We start from the raw sequence: 18872 nt of genomic DNA on the forward strand, positions 1-18872 counted from the left end.
AAAGAGTTCAAATGCCAAACAGCAACGCTGCATGTTTTTAATTAATCGGCGTCAAAGTACAGTGAAGGTAGAGAATATTGTTACAAAGTTTTGCATTTACCGCAATATAAGACCCGTTTACATTGATGAATTTTTCCAGTCAATTTCTGAAAACTGAATATTGTAAACTGGCGTGGAAAATTGTATACAACGAAGTTGGTAGGCAGCGAATTTATGAATTCATACAATTTTCGTTTCATGCAACCCTGCATTTGTTTACGTTTGGACATCCGTAAACACAATTTTATACACACAAAATCATGGCTCAACGATATGGTTGGCTCATCTCATCCGCTGATTTTACTTTATTCTTTTCACTGGTTTTGGGATTGTCAAAAGATGACGACAAATGCAAAATGCAACCAACACAATTGACAATCAGACAAATTCTAAATATTCTCGCGGAATTTTGTTATCGCGGATTTTTTTATTCCCGGAAAATTCCTCCAATCCTTTTCTCCTAGGGAGAAGAATAATTGAGGAATAGGAATTTCGAATTTTCGAAGTCAGCTGTTTTGCCAATTGAAATTAAAAAGTTTAATTATTGCTGCCAGTTTGTTTAAAATTTAGAATTAAAATATTGTTAGGAACGTTAGCAACACTAAGGGGTATAGCCATCTCTATGCGATGCTAAGCAGTGACGTGAATGCACATCAATAATTTAATCATTTTGTCTACACCTATGTACGTACACGCAGCGGAGAAGAGATGCACAACCCTGCAAAAATTGTTGGATTACGTGTTCCATTTTCTTCATGTTGGAGTACTCTAACAATACTCCTTTGCAATGCGTTTGCGGACCACCATCAGCCGATCATTGCTCGTTTTTTAACGACATTAAACACGACACGATGACGATCGAACAGAGTTGCCAAAAGTAAAATATTGCATGCAAATAACTAATAATAAAATTTTACTTTGGCAACTCTGATAAAATGCAACAGCGCACTGGTCTTATGTATACATACTATAGTATGTATAGAGAAATATTAGTTTCTTTATTCACGCAAATGCTAAATAACATAAGAATATTCGTAGTATAAAATATAAAAGTTGTATGGCCCCTCTTCATTTACTTTCATTTTAAATTAAATTCACTTCGATAATTCTTTCCGACACAATTCCTCTTTAGTACTTTGGCATATGATCCTCTGTGTGTGCTCCATGGAGTACTACAGTGAAAGTACTTTGGAAAGTACTCTCACGTATGTACTCTATGGAATACTCACAAACTAAGCGAGAGTGGGATCACCTACTCCTCTCCTAGGACATCGCAATGTTATTTGGAGCACATTTTTTGTATGAATACAGATTAGATTTGGAGCAGTCCTATACTCCCAAAGGAGTATTCCTTACATTATTTATAGAGTACTCGCGATTTTTGAAGGGAAACCCTGCAAAAATTGTTAAATTACGTGTTCCATTTTCTTCATGTTGGAATACTTTAACAATACTCCTTTGCAACGCGTTTGCGGACCACCATCAGCCGATCATTGCTCGTTTTTTAACAACCGTGATCACGACACGATGACGATGGAACAGAGTTGCCAAAAATAAATTTTTGCATACAAATAACTGATAATAAAATTTTACTATGGCAACTCTGATAAAATGCAACCGCGCACTGGTTTTATGTATACATACTATAGTATAGAGACATATTAGTTTCTTTATTCACGCAAATTCTAAATAACATAAGAACATTCGTAGTAAAAAATATAAAAGTTTCATTGCCCCTCTTCATTTACTTTCATTTTAAATTAAATTCACTCCGATAATTCTTTCCGACACAATTCCTCTTTAGTACTTTGTGGGTGCTCCATGGAGTACTACAGTGAAAGTACTTTGGAAAGTACTCTCACGTATGTACTCTATGGAATACTCACAAACAAAGCGAGAGTGGGATCACCTACTCCTCTCCTAGGACATCGCAATTTTAATTGGAGCACATTTTTTGTATGAATACAGATTAGTTTTGGAACACTCCTATACTCCCAAAGGAGTATTCCTTACATTATTTATAGAGTACTCGCGTTTTTTGAAGGAAACACATGCATATATCTTGTCTGAGATGCTGCTAAAGGTATGCAATTGTGATTGTGGAAGTGTCGCTCACACATACAAGCGCATGGGGTGTGAGAGAAGCTATAAAAATTATACATCTGCAGTTGTAGTTGAGAAATTAATAACTAACTAGTAAGTTCTGTAATTAGAAATGCCTTGAAATATGCAACGAGGAGGTCGGACAGTATAAAAGGGCGACTAGAGTCGAGGCGAAAATTCAGTTTCATTTAAGCTATCAGTCAGTTTGGTTATTAAGCAAGCTAGTTACAAAGTATAAGTGTTATTGTGAAGTACTTTAATAAAGGCCATTTTTCCATTATTCAATATTGGAGTTATTTATTCAACAGTTTAGCGATACGACCGTTAGCAGAACATTGCAAATAAGGGGAATTGCAGTAAATTCGTTACAATTGGTGTCAGAAGAGGAATTGTTGAATAAATTCCGAGGACTTCGAATACAACTTGGACATGCGTTAATTGAGGATTCAGCAACTGAAAAAGGAGTTGGAGAACCGTGGATTGAATACAACCGGCAATAAGATCGAACTTCAAACACGGCTACGAGAGGTACGGGAGTCGCAAGGAATTGATGTGGACGAGTATTTCTTTTATCCTGATGGGGACGAGACAACAACAAAAATTGAAGAGAAAAACGAAACATCGCAGACAGTTACGAGTACAGACTTGAACATGATTTTGGCTGCAATATCTGCACAAACATCGACAGTAACATCAATGTCGTCGCAAATGTCAGAAATGTCTACAGAAACAACATCGAAGATTGAAGCACAAGAAACGCGTATGTCAGAAATGTCGACACTGGTTACATTGAAGATTGAAGCAGAAGAAACGCGTATGTCAGAAATGTCGACACAGATTACATCGAAGATTGAGGCACAAGAAACGCGTATGTCAGAAATGTCGACACAGATTACATCCAAGATGGGAACTCAACTGGAAGAACAGAAGACATATATGGCATCCCAACTGGAATCGCAGGAGACACGCATAACATCCAAGATGGAAGAACAAGAGGAGCGCTTATCATTGCAGGTGGCACAAATGTCTTCGGAGTTAGAAGCACAGGAAGCAAGGGTAACATCAAAGCTGGAAGCGCAGAATGCAAAAAGCAGTCGATGATTTGAAGGGTCGTATGGAGCAGCTACAACTAAATCGCCCAGCTGTTTCAGCGAGTAATCCAAAGGAAAAACACCATCCTTTGACGGTTCTGTTCCTTTCCAGGTGTTTAAGATTCAGTTTGAGAAGACCGCAGCAGTGAACAACTGGAGTGCTGAAGATAAAGTTGCTGCACTATTCGTGGCATTGAAAGGATCTTCTGCTGAAATCCTACAGACTATTCCTGAGGGAGAGCGGAACAACTACGAAACATTGATGAGCGCTCTAGAGAGGCGATACGGAAGCGAACACAGGAAAGATACACCAAATAGAGTTGCAAAACCGCCACCAAAAAGAAAATGAGACATTGCAGGAGTTTGCTTCAGATATTGAAAGATTGGCTCTTCTTGCGAATGCGGACGCACCCGTGGAATACACTGAAAGGGTAAAAATCCAGAGCTTCATAAATGGCATACGAGATGTGGAAACAAAGCGAGCTACATACGCAAACCCAAAGCCATCATTCGCAGAAACGGTATCACATGATCTGATTCAGGAAACAGCGTCGCTTCTGTGTAAGCCAGTTTTCAAAGCACGCCGTGTGGAAGTAGAAAGGCCAGAGTGGGTAGACGCAATATTGGAGGCGCTGAAAGGATGGCAAAAGCGGAGTGAAAGCGTTATCACATGCTTAAAATGCGGGAAGCCCGGTCACATTGCACGTCATTGCGATCTTGGTCCTGGTAGTTCCAACTTGGGTGGCCGTAAACGCAAAGCAGGAGTAGATGAACAAGAGCGTGCCAGATGTGAAAATCGAGAGCTAGCTCCAGCTATTGATGGTCCTGTGATATCTGTGTCGCAAATTGGAAGGAAATCAAGCAGTCTTACCATCAGAGGGAATGTGGATGGCAAGGAGCGTGTACTGACTGTAGATACGGGCGCATCTCATTCCTTGATTCGATCTGATTAAATCAACAGGAGAGTAAAACCGTTACCTGGAGCAAGGTTGCGTACGATCACAGGCGAGTATAACCAAGTCCAGGGAGAAGTGATATGTGAAGTTCCAACTGGGAAGGTCATGGTTCTACACAAATTCGTTGTGGCGGAGATGGTTGATGAGGTCATATTGGGAGTGGACTTCTTAGTTGACCATGACATCAGGATCGATATGCCAAGAAGATTATGCGCTATGAGGACCAGGATGTGCCACTTAACTTCAGTTTGGAAGAAGGGTTCAGCAGTAATCGAGTGCTGGTGAAAGAGATCCGACAAAAACCGCAAAAGTCAAAGGCAGCAGATCGGGAATGGGCAATACAAATCAAAACCGAAGGTACCTGTGAGAGAAACACTGGCATTGGAAAGCCCTAACGGACGTACTAAAACGAAGGAAAGAATTTCGCAGAAAGAATGCAAGGGTCGTTTCAAGCCAGGGCACACTACTGTTGTGAAGTGTTGGAACGATACTGATTATGCAAAGCAAATCCGTCCAGCGCAAGCTCTACGAAGTAGTTCATTGGCCAAACAACAGAGTGTGAAGGAACGAACCAGGGTATTGAGTAGTACGATGAAACACAGGTACGATGAGAACAATAATTCGAAAGGTTTCTTGGCGGGAGATTTGGTACTGTTATACAACCTTCACCGGCGGAAAGGTGTTCCATCCAAATTTCGGTGCAGTTGGGAAGGCCCGTACAAAGTTTTGAAAAAGATCAGTGACACCATCTACCGCATACAAACAATTGGGAAACCACGAAGTGTGGTTCATTTGGAGATGCTAGCAGCGTTTAGATCGAGAGATTTGTCTGATCGGGACGATCAGACTTAGGTGGAGGGCAGTGTTACGAATGTTAGCAACAATAAGGGGTACTGCCATCTCTATGCGATGCTAAGCAGTGACGTGAATGCACATCAATAATTTAATCATTTTGTACATACACGCAGCGGAGAAGAGATGCACAAACACATGCAGATATCTTATCTGAGATGCTCCAAAAGGGCGCATGGGGTATGAGGGAAGCTATAAAAATTATACATCTGTAGTTGTAGCTGAGAAATTTATAACTAACTAGTAAGTTCTGGAATTAGAAAAGCCTAGAAATATGCAACGAGGAGGTCGGACAGTATAAAAGGGCGACAACAGTGGAGGCGAAAAATCAGTTTCATTTAAGCTATCAGTAGTTTGGTTATTAAGCAAACTAGTTACAAAGTATAAGTGTTATTGTGAAGTACTTTAATAAATGCCATTTTTACAATATTCAATATTGGAGTTATTTATTCAACAGTTTAGCGATACGGCCGTTAGCAGAAGATTGCAAATAAGGGGAATTGCAGTAAATTCGTTACAATATGAACAATACACAATGTTGCATTTCATATGGTATTGACTAAAATTAGTAATGAATTGGTACCACAGCAACATCAACAGAGGAGCACAAGAAGAAGCAGACGGCGGGATAACACAAATCCGCTGGAGTTGTCTTCTTCCATTCAGCAAAGCAATTTTCTGGCGGCTAAGTCGAGTTAAATTCGTCTTTCGTCATATGCCAAAATCTATTTAAGCCTTTTTAAAAAATATTTGCACAATTTCAGGATGGCTGCATCAAATATACCAATAGCTCTTCAGTTGCTTATGATATACTCTTCGACTTAAAATAAAGAATATTGTACAGAATGTACATATTTTAGCACATATTTATATAAATAAGTGTTATTTCTTAAAAGTACCAACTTACTTTAACTATTTTCATGCATTGCCTTTAATTTAACAAGTGAAAAAACTCATAAGAAATGGCAGAGAAATCTCACTCTCACTCACATTCATAATACCTACTTTTCTCCCGTAACCGGTTTCCGCTTTTTCGAACATTGTTCAGAATAGGAGGAAAGGGAGAAGTGAAAAAATTCACAAGGAATTTTTGTTTAGAATACGAGGAATGGGAGAAGGGAAAAACTCGCACCGAATTTTTGTTTAGAATTGGGCTGAATATTTTATTACAACACCCGAGAGTTGCAAAGTTTTATGTCTTCATTCTATTTCATTCGCCTACCATAAACAAGCAGATTTTGACAATCTGAGCAAAGGTATGTTGTTGCTGTAGAGATAAGCCAACCAAATAGTTGAACCATTACAAAAAATTTAGTTCAAAAAATTTCTTCGGAGGTTATCGCGCATTACATTTAAAATAATTTGATTAATAAGCTATTTATTGTAAATTATTCAGTACATAGCCATAACGTAATCTAAAATAGTGGATATATGAACTTTGGTCATAACCATAGAGGATCGTTGCTCATATACCATTCGCCGTATATGTTGCATGTATCTATCCGCCTGGATAAGCGCTTACGGTTTACTCAGGGCCAGATTAACAAGTAGGCAGAATAGGCAGTTGAAAAATACTTCTCAATTTTCTTACAAACGTAAAATTCTAGAGAGTGAAAGAAAAATATAATCAGAACTGAAAATAATTTTTACTCAAATAAATAAAACTTAATTCACCGCATTCAAAAGACGACGACCGACGAACTAGACAAGGTTCCTAAAAAAGACATTTCCGACGCATTTCACAAATTGTATTAGCGCGCAAAGAAGTGCATCGAAGTAAAAGGAGAGTATATTGAATAATAAAAAAGAGTTACCTCAAAATGTACACTGGTTGTTTTTATTTTGAAAAATTTCGGTTATTTTTGGAACAGAGGGAGGAGAGAAGCCTCCAACTCTATTTTGACTGCTATGCGTTCAGTGAGTAAGTCATTGCAAAGTGAAAAAGCAGATTTGCAAACGTGTGCTTTTTGTACGGATAGCTAGAAGAGAGTTTAGGTTCATTCCGTGAAAAGTTCTATGATTTCGAGGAAAAAACAAAACCATTATTACCTGGTGTAGGTTATACAGAAATCGTAAAATGTACTCGTCGTAGAAAAAAACATCTTAATGACGGAAATGCTCTAGAAGTAGAATTTTCGCCTCGCAATGGTTTTAGTACAAAAGGTTTCCTCAAAATCATCGGCAATCTTCACAGTGAAAGTATATGGAAGTTTCACAGAGATTTGCATTACTCATCAACTTTTCTCTAAGTGATGGAGACCTCCACGAAGCTATAAATAACTTAGTTATTTTTTATTCTATAGATTTGGAAGAATTTTTCATAGAAATGAAACAATTTTAAAGTTACGTGAACTCCAGATACACTGATGCACAAAAAACTCATAGTCAATTGTATAAGATTCTAATGGAAGAGCAATTAGCCGATGTATTTCCTATATCACAAATTGTTCAGCCGAGCTATCCTTCTCGCAATTAAAAAGAATCAAAGCTGCTTAAAGAGCTACAATAGAGTTATTGAACAAAATCGATATTGATGATATAGTTGATGAATATGCCGAAACAAATGTAGACAACGAGATGTTTAAAATGTACATAGTAATTTTATTGATATTATTACATTGTGACAATGAAATTTTTATGAAAGATATAAGTTTGTATTTTTTAATCATGAAAAAGGCCCCAAATCGGTAACCTTATAACAGCTGATTCGACCAATCTTATGAGAATCAATGCAATCGATTATTGGTGCCGCTAAAGTCGTAACCGTATCGTAGCCAACCAATTGGGTTTTGGTTTACCATCGTAACGATAAACAGCTGATTACGTTAGGGATACGGATACAGCGATACGACATACAGCACCAATGACTCCAGCTTTTAGTGGCACAACTCTGCACACTCAATTCACACGTATTCTTATACTGTTTAGTTTAGTAGTCACTGACATAGGTGAATGGATTTGCAACTCTTTGTTTCTAGAGAGCGCTGTCAAAATGCACATTTTTTATAACATTTATCAATGATGCCACTCCAAACAAAAATGAATAGATCTGAAAATGGGGATTTTTGCATACATTTCGGCGATTATAGTTTCAATCATTTAATAAAATGATAGTCGTAAAATATTTATTTCCTTAAAGTTATTTTAAAATAATACGACTAGTTAGAGTTAAATATAAACAAATCTAAGTAAAATTTACATTTAGATTAAATTAATTAGTCAAATATTGTAACGCATTTAACTCGCAGTGAAAACCATATATTCTTTTGAAATTTCAGTAAATCGGACGTATGATATAATAGTTAACATTATTTAATGGATAGGGCTTATCCTACATGTCTGGCGTTCCAGATTCTGTGATCAAAATGGACTGGTTGCATCGGGAGTTGATATTTACAAAACCTATTTTTAGTGATAACTTTTGAATGGGAAATAATATTTACCCTCCGCCTTCGAACTAATAATACTTACACTAAAACAAGTATTTTTATCCTTTTTCCCATAATTTTTGAACGCCATTCTACAGTTGTAGGTCAAACTAAAGTTTACCAAATATTTTGGCACATTTTTTGTTCTGGCACCCGCTTCAGCTGGCGCGAGGGATTTATCTGTGATTGTTGCCAGCATCAACTAAAAGATAAATCCCTCGTGAGAGCGAAAATATGAGAGCGTAAGCAAAAGATTCGTATCAATCTAATCTATGGTCACTGAGAATTTGGCGCAGCAACATCGATTGTGTGCGTCGCTCGAAATGTTGACGAATGTTGTCCATATGTATGTATATTATGAGTACGTATTTTGTAAACAAATATATGTGTTAGGGGGTGTATATTTTACAATAAAATGTATCTTAGGATAAACCATTATTTTATGGAGTAGAATTGGCAAAATTTAAAATCATGCATTCTTTTTTATACTATTGCGTAAAAGAGCGTTGTTTAAAGAAAAATAAATTTTGTTTTTAAATAAAGTTAAAAGCTGGTTGGCTGAAAAATTAATTGTCGCCTTAGTTTCATTTGAAATAGTAAGACAGAGTAGGCCGTTTTCTGATGGTAAATTTGTTAAACGTACGACAGTAAAGATTTTCAATCAATTGAGTTATAATACCGAATTTATTGAAGGAGTAACTTTATCTCCGAGAACTGTGGTGCGTCGTACGGCTAAGTTAGGCATGAACATTAAATCTAAAATCGAAAATATTTTACAAGATTGGAATTTTTTTTCGATATTCCTAGATAAAAGTACGGACGTTACCGATGTTTCTAAACTGGCAATTTGTATTCGTAGTATAATAATGAATTTGATATTCTTAAATCTTTATTTTACATTGAAAGCTTTTATGGTAACGTTATTGGAGCGTCTTTGTTCAAATGGCATATTGTAATATTTTTTATTTTATTACGATGTTAACAGATATGAGTTCGGAATTCGATGCGACTTTAAAGTGCTTATCCCTATCCTCAACTTACCCTTTTCATATATTCAGCGAACTTAATTATATTGTATTGGAAATTATATTATGAAAAAGCACATCGCACCGCACCCTAAACCAAAAAACACCACAACTTAAAGGCCATTTTTGTAAAAGTTTTGAAAATTTTGTGGTGTATAGAAGCAGCCACCGTGGTGTGATGGTAGCGTGCTCCGCCTATCACACCGTATGCCCTGGGTTCAACTCCCGGGCAGAGCAACATCAAAATTTTAGAAATAAGATTTTTCAATTAGAAGAAAATTTTTCTAAGCGGGGTCGCCCCTCGGCAGTGTTTGGCAAGCACTCCGGGTGTATTTCTGCCATGAAAAGCTCTCAGTGAAAACTCATCTGCTTTGCAGATGCCGTTCGGAGTCGGCATAAAACATGTAGGTCCCGTCCGGCCAATTTGTAGGAAAAATCAAGAGGAGCACGACGCAAATTGGAAGAGAAGCTCGGCCTTAGATCTCTTCGGAGGTTATCGCGCCTTACATTTATTTATTTATTTCAGTATATTTATTGCAGTATCATATAGCTAATCGGTTATTTAGTCGTGACAGTTTTTGGTTGAGGATGTGATACATGTAATTTCGAATATAAAATAATTACATTCAATAAAAAATAAGAAAAAAGTATTTTATTGTGTTATATTCTGAGCACATTTTTCAACTATATTTGGGTGACAATTCCTGATCAACAGTATGTTGTTCAAATTTATTGAAGTTAACTTACTTCGCTGCTTCGAACAAATATATTTCAAATCCGAAAACGTTTGTTCGCAATAACATGTTGAGAAAAATAGTGATAAATATTTTAAAGCATTTTTTTAATTAAGGATAATCCTCCTCGCTCAAATTCTTCCAGAAGTCAATAGTGTTTGTGACATCTGGAGCAACCATTTCACTCCTGAGTATGACGAGCTCGCATTGAATTGCGAACTCGTATCTGCTCACATCACAATGAAAAGGTGCTTCGAAAAGGTCGATGACTGGTTTGACATTTTCAAAATCTTTAAACCTGTCATCAAAGTTTTCGAAAAGCGTTTCAAGGATATTACAATATTCCATTTTTTTACATCTAGTGCTTAATTGGGACAAAATTATTGTTGTTTTTGGAAAACTTGAATAATTGTCTGAGCGTATTTCACACAGAAGCAAAAAAATTTTTGTTTTGAAAGCACTTAAGGCTTTATAGGCATCTGGGAAACTTTTAAATTTTCCTTGAAGTTCCAAGTTAAAATCATTTAAAAATTGTGTTACGTCGGACAAGAATGCCAAATCTAAAATGAACGTTTTGTTCTTCAATAACGAGATAAGTCGCAATTCTTTTTTTTTTCAATTTCCAAGAATTGCAGAACTTCTGCCTTTAAGTCGAACAGTCTATTAAGGCAGTCGGCGCGGCTCAACCATCTCAAGTCTGTGAACATTTTAAGGTCCTTTGCTGCAGCATTTTTGTCTTTAAGAATCATTTTAAACTTTCTGTGGGAAAGTGCCTGGTGGCCACCACGTATTTTATTAATAATTTCTTCTGCTGTTTTCATAACAGCGTTATTTGATAAGAACTTTGAGGAAAGAGCCGCCTGGTGTATAAGGCAGTGGAAGGTTGGAACTGAAATTCCATTAAGATTTAGTTGACCTACGAAGCCTTCGTGCCTACCGACCATAATGTTCGCACCATCTGTACACAATCCCGCAAGTTTTCCCATATCAACGAAGGAAAAAAGCTTTTCATTTACAACACTGAACAAAGATGCTCCAGTCACGTTACCATAAAAGCTTTCAATGGAAAATAAAGACTCAAAAATTTTAAATTCACTATTTATGCTACGAATACAAATAGCCAGTTGGGAAACATCGGTAACGTCGGTACTTTCATCTAGGCATATCGAAAAAAATTTGCAATCCTGTAAAATATTTTCGATTTCGGATTTAATTTTAATGCCTAACTTATCCGTACGACGGACCAGAGTTCTCGGAGATAAAGGTACTCCTTCAATAAATTCGGTATTATAACCTAATTTATTGAAAATCTTTACTGTCGTACCTTTAACAAATTTACCATCGGAAAATGGCATACCCTGTCTTACTATTTCAAATGAAACTAAAGACGACAATTCATTTTTCATTTTCGTTCTACTTTTTTTTTCATTAGTAGAACTATCCATTGCAGTCAACCAGCCTTTAACTTTTTTCAAAAATAAAAATTTTTTTTCTTTAAACAAATCATTTTGTTTCCTTTCGTTTAATTTTTCTATATTTTTATGAAAAAAATTAAAATGTCTTTTAAGCGTAGAAACGCGGTTATTTAAAAAGGACTTGTAGGTTAAATACATACAGACCAATTCTAAATATTCTCGCGGATTTTTGTATTCCCGCGGAAAAATTCTTCCAATTCTGTTCTCCTAGAGAGAAGAATAATTGGGGAATAGGAATTTCGAATTTTCGAAGTCAGCTGTTTTGTCAATTGAAATTTCGTTGCGCATTTCTTATTTTGTTTAAAAAACTGAAAAGTTTAATTATTGTTGCGAATTTGTTTGAAATTAAGAAATAAGGTATAAACAATGCACATTATTGCATTTCATGTGGTATTCACTGAAATGAGTAATGAATTAGTGCCACAGCAACATCAACAGAGGAGCATAGGAAGAAGACGGCGGGATAACACAAATCCGCCGGAGTTGCCTGCTTTCATTCTGCAAGCAATTTTCTGGCGGCCACGTCGAGTTGCGTTCGCCTTTCGCCATATGCCAAAATCTATTTAAGCCTTCTTAAAAATCCTTGCGCAATTTCTGGATGGTTGAATCAAATGGTAATAGTCTAGTTGAGGGGTCGACTGCTAATACGCTACCAAAAATATCGAGAGGTGTCAAACGACGCGTCTTGACATCAGTATTAATAATCCGAAGGCGGAAAATAAAAATATTAACGCTTTCAAAAGATATTAACGAAAAACCGAAAAAGACCCGCGGGTACCTCCGAAACCGGGGGTCGGATACATAGTATTTTTGCGCAGAACACCTTTCGGCGTTGGCGGCCTTCGGCCGCGCTTATAAAAAATAACCCTGGGCTACGCCATGCCACGTCCGGGTGTGTGGTTTAACCGTGGCTACCGCCACGGTGATGCACAATTTTTTTTGTGGGTACAAACACAACAACAACCACATGGAAATCGCCAACTTTAACTGCAAATATCTCCGGACAGGGGTAAAATTTTTCTTTTCGGCCTTCGGATTATTGTTCTCGAGATTAATACGCGTCTTTTGACACCTCACTCGATATTTTTGGTAGCGTATTAGCAGTCGACCCCTCAACTAGACTATTACCGCATCAAATATACAAAGAGCTCTTCCGTTGCTTATGATATACTTAAAATAAAGAATATTGTGGTTGTTGTATTAACAGTGAGAATATTGTGGTAGAATTTAAATACATATTTTAGCACAAATTTGTACAAATAAGTGTTCTTTCTTAAAAGAACGAATTTCCTTTAACTATTTTGATGCATTCCCTTTAATTTAACTAGTGAAAAAACTCCTATGATATGGCAAAGAAATCTCCCTCTCCCTCACATTCATAATACCTACTTTTCTCCCATAACCGGTTTCCTCTTTTTCGAACAGTGTTCAGAATAGGAGGAAAGGGAGAAGTGAAAGAACTCACAAGAAATTTTTATTTAGAATACGAGGAATGGGAGAAGGGAAAAAACTCGCACGGAATTTTCGTTTAGAATTGGGATGATTGTGTTTGCCCAAAAGGGTTGGGCAACATAAAATATTTTCCGCTTTCCATTGTGCACATTAAAATAATAATAGCAAACGGTTTTTACTTTTTGCTTGCTAATAAACGAATGAAGAACGCAAAATTATGCATCAAGTGATGTGCGCGATCATCGCGCTCTCACTAACACATCTGCATTTCAAATTTGCCGACATCTGTTGTAAATTATCCTGTGCATGGAGCAAACGAGAACTTTTCATCCAACAAAGCGGGAAATAATCAAAAATAATAAAAAAATAACCAAAAACAATCAATAGTAATAAAAAAGGCTTTTCTGATCCCTTTCGATTATTTTTGATTTTTTTCAAGAATCGGGAAAAATCATGATTTTTTTTAATTTCTTCCTAATGGTAATCAATTAGTAATTCCTTTTTTCGGAAAACTATTGAAATAATCATTGGTCATTAAAATAGGCCTATAGCTAATTAGTTACTATTGCTAATTCAAATTTAGCAGGTCCGTTTTTAGTTCGGTTAGCTATAAAAGCATAATTTTTTAGTTTTTTCAAACTTCTATTTAATAAATTTTTTTTGAAAAATTTTGAATTAGAATGAAAGAATTTAATTCTTTCTAGCTCTCTTTTACCTTAAAAACAACTTTTTCTGGTAACAAAGCATTTTCTTAATGTTAATATTAGCCGCTTTTTTTGCAAACTAGTGGATATAAAACGAAAAGTGAAGTCTTCTCTCGGCAAACGGAAATCATACTCTGCAAGTGACTTATCGTTCCCGTGCTGCTATATGGTGCAGAAGCATGTACCATGACAACATCAGATGAAACGGCTCTGAGAGTGTTCGAGAGAAAAGTTCTTCGAAAGATTTATGGACCTCTACGCATTGGCGATAGCGATTACCGAAGAAGATGAGCTGTACGAGCTATACGCAGGCATCAACATACATAGTCCAGCGAATAAAAAACGTAGCAGCTGCGCTGGCTAGGCCATGTTATGCAAAGACGCTCCGGCCAAGAAAGTGTTTATATCGGAACTCGCCTATGGAAGCACAGGTAGGGGGCGGCGGTCCCCGCTCCGCTGGAAGGACCAGGTGGAAAAGGATTTAAACTCCCTTGATGTGACGAATCGGCCCCGGTTGGCAGAGAGAAGGGGCAACTGGCGTGCCTTGTTGGACGGCCATAACCATTTAAACGGTTAAGCGCAAATTAAGTAAGTAAGTAAGTCGATATAAAACGCCAGGTAGATTAGAGAATTGCATACAAAGCAACAACACAAAGTAAGTTGAGTTGGCTAACCAGTTTTAGATGAAATCGTTTAAGCAATAATTGACCAAAGAAGGGCACTATTGTGAACGAGCTAAGGATATGTACATACGAATGTGCAGATAAACAAAATAACAGCGTGGCGGCAGGATGACATACAAAAAAACACACGTATTCCATGTGTCTTGTTTCTGTAATGCTCTGGATCAAAGCCCTGACAAAGTTGACATATCCATATCCTTATAAAACAGCTGATCCAAACAACCTTATGGAAATCAATGTCAATAGAAATTTTACGCGTCCAATGCTTTTATTTAATTGTCTGATCAACGCCCTAGATTGATGAGGAGTGTAATGACTAGTACCTAGGACCTATTTTCTAGCTTTTAGTATTATTATTACTTCATGTAAGTATTGTTTTCAATAAAACCGTTTAACTTAAAATTTTTTTATTTAATAATTTGGGAAAAATTTAAACAACGTGACATCAGGACGGACAAAACGACAGCTGTTTCGATTATACCTTGTAAATCTCTTCAAAGCCTTTTTCTCCCGGGATTTGAACTTCTCGGGAGAAAAGGCTTTGAAGAGATTTACAAGGTATAATCGAAACAGTTGTCGCCTTGTCCGTCCTGATGTCACGTTGTTTAAATTTTTCCCAAATTACTAAATAAATTTTAAATTAAAAATTGCTTCAAATAAATGTTTTCATACATTTAAAGCAATACGGACAATCCCCGCTTAACTCATTAAAATTTTTTTTGAATTATTTTATTTTCAAGTTTTTAGCCTTTACTTAAGTGACTTTTATTTCTCATTCTATTTAATTCAATTAGTGACTCATTATTACAAGGACTCTTTCCTGACAATTTGTTACAATCTAAGTCCTCAATGCATAATCCTTTCAAAGACTTTATTCGACTCTGCGCTACGTATGCTTGTCCCTCCTCCAACTCCAGAATATTTTGATGTCACTTCTACCGGACTGTATGTAATATTTGTTCCAAATATGAGTCAAATCGGACACCATAGGTCGCTTTCTATTCACGTATGTATCATGTGTTCCAAATCGGACCACAACTACGATTTTTTTTGAATATCTCGATCCTTGCGCCACCTGTTTTTTCATAGGTCGCTTTCTATTCTTGTATGTATTGTTACGAATGCTGGATAGAGTTGCTGCACTGTTCGTGGCATTGAAAGAGCCTGCATCTGAAATCTTACAGGCAATTCCAGAGTACGAACGGAACAACTGTGAAACATTGATGAGCGCTCTAGAGAGACGTTACGGAAGCGAGCATAGGAAACAGATATACCAAATTGAGTTGCAAAACCGTTACCAGAAAGCAAATGAGACATCGCAGGAGGCTGCTTCGGATGTTGAAAGATTGGCTCATCTTGCAAATGCGGACGACACGAGCTACATATGCGAACCCAAAGCCAACATTTGCTAAAACGGTATCCCATGCACTGACTCAGGAAGCAGCGTCACTTTTGAGTAAGCCCGCATACAAAGCTCATCGCGTGGAAGTGGAAAGGCCAGATTGGGTAGACACAATTTTGGAAGCACTGAAGGGATTACAACAAAAAATGCCGGAGTTATGAAGTGTTTCAAGTGCGGTAACCCAAGTCACATTGCACGTCATTGCAGCACCGGTCATGGTAGTTCCAACTTGGCTGGTCGTAAACGCAAAGCTGGAGGAGATAAATAGCGAGTCAGATGTAAAGATCGAGAACTTGCCCCAGCTATTGAATGTCGGGTTATACCTATCTCGCAAACTGGAAGGAAATCGAGCAGTCTTACCGCCAAGGAAATGTGGATGGAAAGGAGCGTGTACTGACTGTAGATACGGGCGCATCTCATCCTTTAATCCGATCCGATTTGGTCAACAGGAGAGTAAAGCCATTATCTGGAGCAAAATTGCGTACGATTACTGGCGAGTATAACCAAGTCCAGGGAGAAGTGATCTGTGAAGTCTTAATTGGGAATGTCATGGTTCTACACAAATTCGTTGTGGCGGAGATCGTTGATGAAGTCATATTGGGAGTGGACTTCTTAGTTGACCATGACATCAGGATCGATATGCCAAGAAAGAATATGTGCTATGAGAACCAGTATGTGCCACTTAACTTCAGTTTGGAAGAAGGGTTCAGCAGTAATCGAGTGCTGGTGAAAGAGATTCGACAAAAACCGCAAAAGTCAAAGGCAGCAGATCGGGCAAGGGTTGATGGAACGAATGGGCCAGACAAATCAAACCAAAGGTACCTGCGAGAAAAACACTGGAATTGACAAAACCTAATGGACGCAATAAAACGACTGAAATAATTTTCCAGAACGAATGCAAGGGTAGTTTCAAGCCAGCGCGCACTTCTGTTGAGAAACGTCGGAACGATACTGAATATGTGAAGCCAATCCGTCAAGAGCAAGCTCTACAAATTGGTTCATTGGCCAAACAACAGAGTGCGAGGAACCCTAGCGGGTTAGGGGATCAGAATATACCCGCGGTAGGAACTTGGGGGTGGGGAGGGGGGATGGCCTGAAGGTTTAATGTGGCCACATAAATCGTTCCCAAGATGGTCGGGCTAGCATCTTAATGGTGCTGTGGTACCGGCAAAGGACCATCACATCGATAACACTCCCCAAAGCCTTCGGGGAGCAACCTTATTGCTACAACAACAACAACAACAACAGGGAACGCTTAAGGATAATGAGTAGTAAGATGAAACGCAGGTACGATGAGAACAATAATTCGGAAGGTTTCTTCGAGGGAGATTTGGTACTGTTATACAACCCTCACCGGCGGAAAGGTGTTCCATCCAAATTTCGGTGCAGTTGGGAAGGCTCGTACAAAGTTGTGAAGAAGATCAGTGATACCATCTTCCGCATACAAACCATTGGGAAACCACGAAGTAGAAGAGTGGTATATTTGGAGATGCTAGCGGCGTTTAGATCCAGAGATTTGTCTGATCGGGACGATCAGACTTAGGTGGAGGGCAGTGTTACGAATATTAGCAACACTAAGGGGTATTGCTATCTCTAAGCCGATGCTAAGCAATGACTGTATGCACATCAATAATTCAATCATTATGTCTACACATATGTACGTACATGCAGCGGAGAAGCAACGCACAATATCTTATCTGAGATATGCAATTATAATTGTGGAAGTGTCGCTCACAAACACACGCGCATATGAGAGCTATACACGTACATCTGTAGTTATAATTATAGATAACCAACTAGTAGATTCTAGAACAGAAGCGCCTAGAAGATGCAACGAGGAAATAAAAAAGTATAAAAGGCAGCAACAGTAGAGGCGCTACATTCAGTTTTGAATTAAGTACGCTATCTGCCGGGCAATAGTAGTGTTATTGTGCTTTAATAAAGGCCATTTTGCATTATTGAAAAGTGGAGTTATTTATTCAACAGTTTAGTGATTCGAACCTTAGTAAAAGATTTGAAATAAGTGAAATTGCAGTAAATTCGTTACAGTATTATATGTTCCAAATGTGAGCCAAATCGGACACCATAGGTCGCTTTCTATTCATGTATGTATCATGTGTTCCAGATATGGACCAAATCTGACCACAAATACGATTTTTGTGAATATTTCGATCCTTGCGCCACCTAGCGACGATTTTTTACATAGGTCGCTTTCTATTCTTGTATGTATTATGTGTTCCCAATATGATCCAAATCGGACTACAAATACGATTTTTGTGAATATCTCGATCCTTGCGCCACATAGCGGCGATTTTTTTCCATAGGTCGCTTTCTATTCTTGTATGTATTATATGTTCCAAATATGAGCGAAATCGGACCACAAATACGATTTATGTGAAAATCGCGATCCTTGCGCCACCTAGCGGCGATTTTTTCATAGGTCGCTTTCTATTCTTCTATGTATTGTGAATTCCAAATATGAGCAAAATTGGACCACAAATACGATTTTTGTGAATATCTGGATCTTTGCGGCACCTAGCGGCGATTATTGCATTATCATCGGGTTCTGAACTATATTCCAAGTTTCAAGCTTGTAGCTTATCGGGAAGTTACTTAAATTTCAATTACAAGAAAAGTGCTGTGTAGCCTGTCAAGTCAACCTAAATAAAACCGTTTAAAAAAAAGAAAATATTTTTCGTTTTTGCAGATATGTACTCCATATTAAATTGAACTGTGTAATTTACGCCGTAACCATGTGTCGACTCACCAGTGTAGGCGTGCTTTTGTGTAGCATACTTTTAGGAGCAATCGCACAAAAACACAGTCAACATTCAGACAATCCTTCAACATACAATATTGGCGGTGTATTATTAAATCCTGAAAGTGAAGCACATTTTCGCACGACAATAGCGGTTTGTACCTAGATTT

At 37.6% G+C, this 18872-nt stretch overlaps 1 protein-coding gene across 3 annotated transcripts in view; it reads left to right on the plus strand.

The window, feature by feature from the left end:
• Window positions 1–18872, plus strand: part of Nmdar1 (NMDA receptor 1) — a 116464-nt gene that overhangs the window by 41104 nt on the left and 56488 nt on the right. For all 3 annotated transcript variants that reach the window (XM_067792020.1, XM_067792025.1, XM_067792032.1), the window contains exon 2: window positions 18652–18856. In XM_067792020.1, coding sequence (XP_067648121.1) covers window positions 18698–18856 — 159 coding nt within the window. In that variant the 5' untranslated portion in view covers window positions 18652–18697. The remainder of the gene's footprint in view (window positions 1–18651; window positions 18857–18872) is intronic.

Source organism: Eurosta solidaginis, chromosome 1 (assembly GCF_040869045.1).
Source record: "Eurosta solidaginis isolate ZX-2024a chromosome 1, ASM4086904v1, whole genome shotgun sequence".
NCBI classification, from domain to species: Eukaryota; Metazoa; Arthropoda; class Insecta; order Diptera; family Tephritidae; genus Eurosta; species Eurosta solidaginis.